Raw genomic sequence first — 12,591 nt, forward strand, 5'->3', positions numbered from 1 at the left:
AACTGATGATAGCAGCTGTTAAAATTGGGGGAGACCATCTCTGTAGGTACCCTAGGCTGTTGAGGTTTCTGTTTAAAATTTATGATATACTTCATGGCCTGGGTTAAAGCCAACTCCAGAGCAAATCAATATATGTTAGGTACCTAAATTTCAGTGCCATTTCTTGAATGTACCCCTAAACATCTCCCTAAATATTTAGGGGTTTGTTGCTCGTCTTTGTTTACAGATGGTGATATACTCCTATAGAAATGGGGTGGTGTCCAAGATACTGTACACATCACTATAGAATCCACTCCTTTGTCTGCAGCTACTGACTCAGGCTTCCTGTGCAACAAGGCATTTTTTTACATGGGTCCAGGGTACAACCTGCCCCCACTTTTGCCTTGCCCAGGCCCTGACACAAGTAGTATGCCCTGTGCATCATTAAAATAAATTCAGAGGAAAATTTTACATGGGGTGGTATGTCCACACCCCTGAGGAACTCCTCTCCTGTTTTGTTCTTCTGTGATATTTCCTGGGCAGCAGTAACAGAGAGGCCTTCTCCCCATTCCTGATATCTCACAAGACCAGAGCCAAAATGGTGTTTTTTCCTGCACCCATGGTGCTGAGTGCTGTGCTCAACCTGCCCCTGTTCCATCTGAATGCCCTCTGAATTGCACTACGTTGTAGCTATCAACAGTGGGGACTGCAACACATCTCTCAGCCACATGACCTCCCTCGTAATCTTAGACACCACAATTGCATTCAAATGCAGTGCACTACCAGCAAGTCTTGCACACTAAATAGCGTTTCTCCATCCTAGAGCCACCGGTGAGAAGAATCTTACTGGTCCTGAAGATTCTGATCAAGGCTGTCTGTGGCCACTGCACAAAACTATTCTGTCCCTCCAAAAAATATTTTAAAAACTGTATGGAGCCTACCCACAGACAACACAGGGGCTCTATGTAGTGCCACCAGTGTCTGTCTGTTCTTTACTTCTCCAGGGTAGACCCTAATTCTGGCCAAGAATCCAGGGAATTCACAAAGATAAATCCAGCAGTGGATCTCTCTAGAAGTAAGAGAACTGAGAAAGAAATTGTTGCCCAAAGGTTCCCTAGCCTCAATGCCTGCCCAGATGGAAGAGTTGAGTGAACACCCTCTGCCTCCTCTAGCTGCTTGCACAGTCTGCTGTATTAGACCAGATCAGATAAATACAGCCACCTGCTGGAGACAGAGAAATTCTGACTGAAGCTGTGCCTTTATCAGCCTTATAAAGGGAAAGGGGACGCTTCAGGAATATTTCTGTCTTCATCTGCTGGCACGAGAGTCAATCCTTCTGGTCTGGACTCGTTTGGAATGGATGATAAAGAAAAATAAAATTGTAACAGAACTTTTAAAACTATTCCTCAAATATTTTATCATAATGAGAAATTATATAAAGAAATACTAGGATATATTTTATTCCACCATCCCATCTCTCCTCCCCAACTAAAAATAATAAAACACACCAGAAGGACCAAAGTGTACAATTTCTGAGCTGCACTGTTTATTTTTGCTGCTTGAAACCTACAATAAGTGACAGTGTGCCACTATAGTTATGGGGTTTCTTCTAAACCTTTACTATGCTGCAAGTACAGAAATATATGGACAATTTTTTCTTTTTTTTTTCCAAGGGCGGGGTGGAGTGTAGGGGAGTAGAACTGGTATTTTTGCAAAATGCAGCAAACATTTCAATGTATACATGAGAAAAGGAAGTATTCAAAAAAGTACGCATTTCAAGTTATTGCAGGTTATTTCTGTGAGAATTACTTTCAGGTAAAATGTTTAAACTGAACCAATAGTAGTATGTCAGTGTACTTAAAAACTGCATTTCTTCTCTGGTCACTAGTTGCCCTTGATAAATTATTATCAGGCTGAATGGTTAGGGCGTGATGTCGATACAGCATAAATCCCATGGCATTTTGGTTTTCTTCTGGAGGTTAAAGCTGTTTTTCTTGGGATAAATGCAGCAGCAAAACACAAACCAACTGATCAAAAAAGCACTTCTGTCGTAACTCCAAATATTTTTTCAGGGCACACCATCCGACAGTAATTTTGCCATTTCCAGTTCCTTGAAGGTTTAAATCACCAAACTGTTGTAATAATTACTTCTTTTAGAATCTTATTCTGTTAAGCCAATTTACTGACTACAGCCTGGTTGAGAGAATTTAGTTGGTTTGTCCATTTATCCAATGCGGTGTACCGTGCTCCACCCCTTTTCTGATGGTCCAATTCCAGGAGTTGATTGACTTGATCGATTCGGCCATGAATAGTACTGAATAGAAAAGAAAGATAAATTTTGTCAGAGATTTAAAAAAATGTGTTTGGGGTCATTAATTTGGTGCTAAACGCTAAGGGGGTTTCCAAGTGATTCTAGTTCACGTTCTTTCATGGGACAGATACTCTTACAATTTGATGTAAGCTCAAAAGGAAATCCCTTAAGCCACTCCAAAATATTATTACATAGCATTTCAATTCTTCAGAGGTAAAACTGTTTCTTTTCCTATCCTCTATTATTTTTGGGACCAATTCTTGAAGCTGCACTTTTTGATTGTTTTCTTATTCCTTGTTTGCTATTAAGCTGTTAGTAAAGCATGTAATATACCCAGCCAGAGGGGGGAGGGGGAAAACTACTCCTGACAATGTAAAATAATTATTTCCAAAATAATATATGTTTTATGAGCAGCTTAAAAGTAATCATATTCATATTACTAAATCAACCTACTGCATCTGAGTAGTTCAACATGGCCAAGAGTATGCTTATCTCTACAGAAATTCTGTGTTAACCAAATCATGGAAAATAATTTTCAAGTCCACAGGACACAGCTACAGTATCAGTTTGCATTTACTGAACTTCATCATTACATCATCTTAGAGGTACCATTATGTTAAAGATTTTTGATAACCTGTGTATGTTTATTACATACAAATTACCTAATATGTTCTAGATTTTAACTGATGTACAAGAATTCTGACAACTTCCTAATCCTCAGGTTATTAGGCTAACTCTTGAATTCTGAACTATGAAAATAACTATCTGATATCATATCCATTTTCACTGAATTCTACCTTTTGGGAAATATTTTATTCTTGGTTTCTTTGTACAGATCATGTGTATCTATCTAACTCCTTGGCTGCCAACCCTGCTCACTACCATATGAAGAGGAGAGACTAAGGGGTCCTTTTACTAAGGTGAGCTGAAAAATGGCCTGCGGTAGTGTAGGTGCAGGTTTTGGGCGTGTGCAGATCCATTTTTCAATGTGCCTGCAAAAAAAGCCTTTTTAAAATTTTTGCTGAAAATGGACATACGGCAAAATAAAAATTGTTGCACGTCCATTTTAGGTCTGAGACCTTACCACCAGCTATTGACTTAGTGGTGAGGTCTCTTGCATTTGTTGGAGTTACTGCCCGATTTTCGCTGCATGCCAGAAAATAAAATATTCCGGAGAAACTGAATGAAGTATCTTTTAGAAAAAAGATAAATATCCCTTAATTCCTAGTTGATCAAATAATGTGAAACAATGAACATAAAAGTAAAGTATGTATGCACTTTAAAAAATTAGAAAAATCGAGGAGGTTTTTTAGATCAGTGAGGACGTTCGCATGGCATTTCTGTTGCTAAACTAATGATAACAAGCAGAGCATTTGAGGTCTTTTCCTGCCTCTAAAAAATTGGATTTTAAGATGACTTCCAAATACTACTAAGTAAAATCAGATGAACTTGCTATTTTCTATGTGTTGAGTACCCTTGTCAGCAGGATATTAGCCACTTAAGTTTTCAATTGGATTCATAATCTAATTTAAAAATCAGCAAAGAATGAAGAAATACATGCCGAGTAGTCTCAATGGTAAACAGGCTGAACCTTACCCTGTAAAAAAAAAAAAAGAGAAAAACATCTGGGCGAGGTAAATGATTGGTCAACTGACAGGCAGCGGTCTTTTCCACATTTAAAATCAACCTATTCTGTGTTAGCCAACCCTCCACCGCAAACAGACAATCCTGCAATGAGGTAGATCAGGGGCAGATGGAGAACAATAACCCACCACTAATATGTTGTCTGCATACACATGAACACTAACAGAAAACTGTTGAATTAGCTGAACTACAGGTGTCAAAAATAGAGTCAACTGAATGGGCGACAAAGCAGATCCATGAGCTACCACACAAGTCACCTCATGGATGGTAGCACAATCACCTCTATCCTACACTAAAAATGAATGATCCCGAAGAAACAATGTAAAGCAAGCCAACACTGTACCACATAAATCCAAATCACTCAATCATTGAATGAGTAACTGGTGGTCCAACACATCAAACATGGCTTAAGATCTAAGGAAACAGCCAGTGCCATCCTTCCCTTATCCAACTGTTCACGGACATCACTCAATAAACAAACAAACAAACAAACAAACTAAAACTGTCTCAGTCCTATGACCCTCTTGAAAACCTGACTGAAAAAGACTCAATGTCCCTATTTTCTCAATTACCTTTGCAAACAACCCCAATGTACATATGGGTCTATAACTAGTAACATCCATTACATCTTTAGTAGATCCCTTCAAAATTGGATGCACCACTGCCCCCCTCCATAATGTTGGAACTATTCCCTCATCCAAACACCCACAAATCAGTGCATGTGCCATGCGCAATAAACCATGGCACAAATGCTTAACCCAGGATAGAGGCACAGGGTCCAAGGTGCTCCCTACATACAAACCTTGTAAACATCTAACAAACTCATCCGATGTGGGTAATCAAAATTCATTTCAACCTCCTACATCCTCAATCCCACCAATTTTAATAAATGATGAATCAAGATGTCCAAGACCTTCCCTCAAGGTGGTCACCTTCTCTAAAAAAGCATCAGCCAACGGACTCAGAAGAGGGCATGGGTTGCTGACTAATCCCAACCTCCCCACTCCTCAACCTATTCAAAATTTGAAAAACAAAAAACAAAAAAAAAACTTACAAGCTGGATTGGGAGCACTCTTAACCAGCGTCCCATAAATAGACCATTTTTGCCTGCTTTTTTTGAGTTTGATAAAACCGTTGCAGCCACCTTAAAAATATCTGGCTTCAAGAGCATGCCCCTTTTGTCATTGTCTCTTTACCCTAGTTGACGCCTCAACATGATTTTGATCAAATCGTAGCACCAAAACTGTACTAGTGTCTGCAATGAACTCATTCAAAAAAACAATTGCAACTGGTAAGAACATACTCCTAATACAATTTGACATGTCTAGCGCCTTCGACATGGTTGATCATGGAATATTACTTCATATACTAGAATACTTCGGAGTCGGAGGCACAGTTCTCAAATGGTTTGAGGGATTCCTCACCACCAGATCCTACCAAGTAACAACGAACACTGAAAGATCACCTCCATGGATACCGGAATGCGGAGTTCCTCAAGGATCCCCCCTCTCACCAACTCTTTTCAACCTAATGATGATACCATTAGCCAAACTCTTAGCTAATCAAAACCTTAACCCATACATTTATGCAGACAATGTCACGATCTATATCCCGTTCAAACATGATCTAAATCACCAACGAGATCAACCAAAGCCTCCGAATCATGCACTCCTGGGCAGATTCATTCCAGCTAAAACTCAATGCAGAAAAAACTCAATGCCTAGTACTTACTTCCCAATTCAACACAAACAACTACTCCACCATAACCACACCATACTGCACTCTTCCCATTTCAGAAAATTTGAAGATTCTTGGAGTCACCATCGATCGAAACCTCACACTCGACACCCACGTGAAGAACACAACGAAAAAGATGTTCTACTCGATGTGGAAACTCAAAAGAGTAAAACCTTTCTTCCCAGTACAGTCAATGGTAATAAGTCATCTGGACTACTGTAACACTCTGTACGCTGGCTGCAAAGAACAGACTATTAAAAAACTCCAAACAGCCCAGAATATCGCAGCCAGACTCATATTTGGAAAAACCAAATACGAAAGTGTGAAACCCTTAAGAGAGAAACTTCACTGGCTCCCTCTCAAGGAACACATTGAGTTTAAGATCTGCATGACCGGACACAAAATCATTCACTCAGATGCCCCACTCTACATGTTAAACCTAGTGGACCTACCGCCCAGAAACGCCAAAAGATAAGCCCGCAAATTCCTCAATCTGAACTTCCCCAGCTGTAAAGGACTTAAATATAAGCAGGCATACGCCACTACCTCCTCGTACAGAAGTACACAGCTATGGAACGCACTACCCACAGCCCTGAAAACCATGGACAATCTAATCAACTTTCGCAAATCTTTGAAGACACATCTCTTCAACAAAGCCTACAAAAAGAACCCTTAACGACAAAAATCACCACCCAACCCACCCAAGTATCAAAATACACCTCTTACACCACCCTATCTAACACCTCCTTCTCTAATACCTCATACATCTTCTGCTTAATACCGATTGTATACAAGATCCTGTCATGACTATGTCATAACAACACTCTGTAAGCCACATTGAGCCTGCAAATAGGTGGGATAATGTGGGGTACAAATGCAATAAAATAAATGAATAATCCAGAATGGAACCAAGGGTTCTCTCTTTTCCCTCTTTCACTCACCACTCTATTTGGAACCACTCTATCAACTATAGCTCCCAGGGTAGAATTCTGCATAGTTGCCTGACCCTCTAAATCCAACTCTCCAAACAATTCTGGTATACTGTCAGCTAGGGGCTCTAAATCAATAGCCCCACAGTTCCTAATCAAAAGAACATCCTGAACACTCCTGGAACTGGGCTCGGCAAGGCCGCATCCAAAAACAGGATAACAAAATGATCTGACCAAGATAATGGACAGGCAACTGAAGGAATTACCCGGTTCTCCAGCCCAGCCCTGCTAAAATAAGATCTAAAGCCTAGCCATCCACGTGTAGAACCAGACGTCAACGACTGTAAACTGAATTCGATCTAAAAATTGATGCACCTTACTATCAGTTCCCATAGGCACATGAACATTAAAATCTCCCCAAATCAAAATCCATGAGAATTTTATAACTAACTCAGCCATACACTGATGCACTAACTCACAAACATCAATGCCTAGAGATGGAGAACAATAAAATAAGGCCACAATGAATGGACAACAATCCAACATCTTAACTACCAAAATTTCTTATCTATAATTACTCCTGGGGGGAATTCTATTAACTGTGAAGTGCAGAATTCCCCAACCTCACAGAACATACAGGGGCTCACTTCCTCTTCCTCCTGCTGCATGATCCTGTTGGGGAGAGGAGCAGAGCAGGGTGAGAAAAAGCCATGAGGAGAGTTAGGGGGGAGCAGAGCACGGTAAGAATGTGCCATGGGAAGGGGGGGGGGGGAAGCAGAGCAAGGTGAGTGTGCACCCTAGGGTTTTGAGGGGGGGGGGGCAGTGAAAACTGAGACTGTGATATGGGAGTGAGTAAATTAAGCTTGAGGGTGTGCTATGGGGAGAACGAGATGTAGGGGTAATGCATATGGGAGAAGCTTTGGTGGGGGGGGGGGGGGGGCAGAATTCGGGATGTTGCTAGGAGTCAGAAGGAGAGATGAAACTGGAGAGGCTGAAGAGGCAAACGACAGGAAGGAAGAAGGATAGGGGATATAGGGTGAGGCTATCAGAGTCCAAGCCTCTTGCCTTAGGGGGTTGGCAGTGGTTTAGAATAGAAACTCCTTTATAATGTTTTCTTCAAGGATGCTGTACTTATTGGTGTTACTATGTTCATTGCTAATTGTTGCTGTACTGGCTTTGTTCTTCTTTGCCTTTTTGTACTATTTGTATTTAATAAAATATATTTCACATATGACAGGAGGGATTTTCAGGCCTGATAATGGAGAAATTCTGTGCAAGAACACTACAAAATAAACAATGCAGAATTTTCTAAATATTGCGCGCAGAATTAAAAAAACAAACAAAAAACACCTTTTGCATAAAATTCTCCCAGGAACATATATGTGCTAACAGTTACATGTCGATTACATGCATATTTAATTAAAATAGTACATATACACAAAAACATATAAAAATTCCACCTAAATGCTATTTTGTAAATACATGCATACATAGACAGAGCAAAGTTACATGTGTATCACTGAAAATAAGGCACACACGCTTATTCCAGCTCTATGGCTGGAGTTAAGTGCTACACTTTATTTATTTTTGCTGTTACCGCAGTGTTCTATAAAGTGCCTAATTTACTTTGAAGAATAGCCCCCTGCCAGGTGCCCAGTTATAGAATGTCCCCATTGATGTTGAGATCAAAAATATTTTTCTGTGCACAATTTAAAATATGAAAGATTATCCTATCATGAATATCTAGATGTGATTTGCAAATATGATAGATATTGTCAGTGATCTTAATATCCAAAGTACAAGTGCCATAAAAATTATGATACAAGCACACTGCTGATGGGCTGTATTTGTGGGAAAAAAAAAAACCTGTTCACTGCCTTTGCATGAAAAAGCTATGCATATCCTAAAAATTACAGATCCTATAGTTTAAAAATATTATATAATTGCCATGAAAAAAAGAAAAGTGTCATACTTATCCAATATGCACTGCACAAGCAAGCTCTCCACATCGGCTACATCTATGTTTAGCTCCTAAAACAGAAGACTTTTGTTATATAAGTACCACATATTGTTTTTATTACATCTACAGCTTTTTTTTAAAATCAACTACCCTCCTGGACAATCAATTAATTGGAATCTACATTAATCACCATGTTTACAAAGAAGACAGAGACGGTGGCTTTATTCCTAGTTAGCTAGGTTATTTCTCCAGCACTCCCCTCTTGCGTTCCATCTCCTGATGGCCTAGATGTCATGGCAGCAGCAGTACTGTGGCTACAGAGCAGGGATAGAGACTCAAAGAGAGAACTCAGGTGCCCACAACACTACATTAACTTCACATTTGCCTATTATCTAATAGCACTCAAGAATATTTCCCAAGCAACAATATCTACACAGACAGACATACAAGCATCTATGTGTGTACATAGATTGTAAACTAGCAAAGATCCAGGTCATTAGTACTAGGTTATATCATAGCTTTCTAGAAACTACAAGCATGAGTGTTGATTTTCTGCCAGTTGCCAACCTGGAACCTATTTGAACTATAGCAAATTAATACATTTTCCTCACTGTAACCAAAATACAGAAACTTCTGCAGGCCCCAATGTGTTTCCCCCACCTCCCCAAAGAAAATCAGTACTGGCAAGCATCACCATATGCTGACATCAATAAAAGGGGCAATTTGTAAACTATCTGCAGGATTTGCAAGATGACAGGTATGCCGAATTTCAAAGGGAAATTGCCCCTGGAGATTCCCTTAGAAAATTTAGGCTGGAAGGGGGACTATAGGTTCTTCACATCCTGTGTATGATTATTCTACCCTGACCTGATCCTGCCCTTTATCCCACAGAGAAAAGCATACATACTGCTAACTCCAGGAGTGCTGACAATGTTTCTCAAAGCCCATGGAAAAAAAAAAGTTTTGAAATTATCTTCCAACTATTAGAACCATTTTGAATTCTTCGCCTTTTGGGCTTGGATCCAACTCCTGGCATGATTACTGTTAGAATTTATGTATGGTAAAAGAGATTTTATGTTTTACTGTTGCCCAACAGTCATCATAATTTACCTTAGATATAAACGGAATATGTATTCTTGTATAAGGCTTAATTAACTTTATAAGCACTTGTGTTCTGATGTTTCGTAAAAGCTCTGTAAGAGAAAAGACAGACATTTAATGATACTAATTCTAATGCCTCAAATTCACACGAGCTAGAAAAATGTAAACTACTACTACTACTATTAAACATTTCTATAGCGCTATTAGACTTACGCAGCGCTGTACAAATTAACATGAAAAGACAGTCCCTGCTCAACAGAGCTTACAATCTAAATTGGACAGACGAACAGACAGCTAGGGGTGGGGAAATTGCAGTGGTAGGGGTGATAAGTGAGGGCGTTGAGTAAGAGAGTCATGGTTAGGAGTTGAAAGCAGTAGCAAAGAGGTGGGCTTTAAGCCTAGACTTGAAGACAGCCAGAGACTGAGCCTGATGTACTGGCTCAGGGAGTCTATTCCAGGCATAGGGAGCAGCGAGATAGAAGGAACGGAGCCAGGAGTTAGCAGTGGGGGAGAAGGGGGACGACAGGAGACATTTACCCAGTGAACGGAGTTCACGGGGAGGAGTGTAGGGAGAGATGAGAGCGAAAATCTATATCAAACAAGTGGGTTAACTCTGTGGCTTAGCCTGCTGGATCGTATTGTAAAGTGGTCATACACAGGATAATTACCCCTGATGCAACTTTAGTGAAACGGGGATTCCTTGTTGGGTATTGGGGACTCACTGGCAGCTGATGTGAAGATATGCAGTTTGAAGACGGAGTGAGATAAGATGATTTGAAATATTCACCTGTTTGGAATTATGGTGACTGTGATTTGTTTATTTTCTATACCTGTGGATATACAAGTGTTTTTTTTTTACTCTGGTTTGGGTATGAAATTAACTGATGGACACTATGGAGAGTGGAGTTTTTTTCTGATCTGTGATGGTGTACTGTTCTCAACACCTTAAACCTTGGGTGGCTTGAGTGGTATCACTGAGATCTTTTTTCTCCACTTTTTTGGGTGTGTTGTTCAAGTGTTTTCCCACCATAGAGTTAACCCACTTGTTTGATATATAGTTTTTCTGATATAGATTCTCTTAATTCTAATGCTCCAAAAGCCTGAACTGTGTTTTAAAATTTTGTCTCAACTACTATATTTTTTTGTCTGGAGTTAGCATTGCTCAAGTGCAAAGATGCATTTCAAATTCATAATGGAAAAAATATCTTTATTAAAAACAGCAGCACTTAGCGAAACCACTTTAGACTATAGCTTGCACATTTTTCCAGGAAAGCATTTATTTGGAAAAATCAACAGTTAAGTCAGCGAGAAGCCGTTAGTCCTTTATGTGGGCCAACAAAAAGAGCTTATTAATGGTTAATGGCCATGGGGCAATTTTCTTACTAAATTCCATTTAGGCACCCAGAGGATGTGCGGTGGAAACCTATTCTATAGGATCTGGGTGCTGAGATTCCAGTACAGAATACTAGCATAACTTGGTATCAGTGCACCTAACATTTACATCAGCCATAGACCTGGCCTAACTGCAGACATATAAATATGGAAGGGATGTGCATAACATACAAGTTATATGCGTAAGTAGGAGCCCTACCTGTGTCTCACCCATATATATGCCCACTTGCATTTATGTGATATGTAAATGATGTGTGCCCTCATAGTATAGCCTCGGTAGGTTTTATACATCTATGTGTGTAAGTGGTGCATAAATGCGAGCTCCTAGTTTATAGAATTGCTCTTCACTTGGCATGCTCTAGTGGTAAGCCTAGTTTAGTACTTCAGTAATTAACACATTTGTGTTTTATGTTTATTATTGGAAAGCGTAAACATATGCTTCATGTCTACCCGTTCAACTCCACTCATCATTTTATAGACCTCTATAATATCTCCCCAGTCGCCTTTTCTCCAAGCTGAAGTGCCCTAGCCGCTTTAGCCTTTCCTCACAGGGAAGTCGTCCCATCCCCTTTATCATTTTCATCGCCCTTCTCTGCACCTTATCTAATTCCATTATATCTTTTTTGAGATGTGGTGACAAGAACTGAACACAATATTCAAGGTGCGGTCGCACCACGGAGCGATACAAAGGCATTATAGCGTCCTCATTTTTGTTTTACATTCCTTTCCTAATAATATCTAACATTCTATTTGCTTTCTTAGCTGCAGCAGCACACTAGCGGAAGGTTTCAACGCATCATCAACGACGACACCTAAATCCCTTTCTTGGTCCATGACTCCTAACGTGGAACCTTGCATGATGTAGCTATAATTTGAGCTCCTCTTTCTTACACTATGCACTTGCTCACATTAAACGTCATCTGCCATTTAGACACCCAGTCTCCCAGTCTCGTAAGGCCCTCTTGTAATTTTTCACAATCCTCCTACGATTTAACAACTTTTAATATCTTTGTGTCAGCAGCAAATTTAATTATCTCACTAGTTACGCCCATCTCTAGGTCATTGAAAATATGTTAAAAAGCAGCGGTCCCAGCACAGACCCCTGGGGAACCCCATTAACTACCCTTCTCCATTGAGAATACTGACCATTTAACCCTACTCTCTGTTTTCTATCTTTTAACCAGTTTTTAATCCACACTAGGACAGTACCTCCTGTCCCATGACTCTCCAATTTCCTCTGGAGTTTTTCATGAGGTACTTTGTCAAATGCCTTCTGAAAATCCAGATAATAATATCAACCAGCTGACCTTTATCCACATGTTTGTTCACCCCTTCAAAGAAATGTAATAGATTGGTGAGGCAAGATTTCCCTTCACTAAATCCATGTTGGCTTTGTCTCATTAATCCATGATTTTGAATATGATCTGTAATTTTGTTCTTTATAATAGTCTCTACCATTTTGCCCGGCACCGACATCCTTAGCCCTGAATGTCTGAACAACTAACTAGGGGGTCCTTTTACCAAGCTGCGGGAAAAAG

General features: G+C 39.9%; 1 protein-coding gene across 2 annotated transcripts in view; it reads right to left on the reverse strand.

The window, feature by feature from the left end:
• Positions 1-1,503: 1,503 nt before the first annotated feature.
• COPS2 (COP9 signalosome subunit 2) overlaps positions 1,504-12,591 on the reverse strand; it is a 55,206-nt gene continuing 44,118 nt past the window's right edge. For both annotated transcript variants that reach the window (XM_030189566.1, XM_030189567.1), the window contains exons 11-13: positions 9,671-9,753; positions 8,573-8,631; positions 1,504-2,293 (exon numbers count right to left, since the gene is read on the reverse strand). In XM_030189566.1, the coding sequence (XP_030045426.1) occupies positions 2,149-2,293; positions 8,573-8,631; positions 9,671-9,753 (287 nt within the window). In that variant the 3' untranslated portion in view covers positions 1,504-2,148. The remainder of the gene's footprint in view (positions 2,294-8,572; positions 8,632-9,670; positions 9,754-12,591) is intronic.

This window comes from Microcaecilia unicolor, chromosome 1, assembly GCF_901765095.1.
Source record: "Microcaecilia unicolor chromosome 1, aMicUni1.1, whole genome shotgun sequence".
Classification (NCBI taxonomy): Eukaryota; Metazoa; Chordata; class Amphibia; order Gymnophiona; family Siphonopidae; genus Microcaecilia; species Microcaecilia unicolor.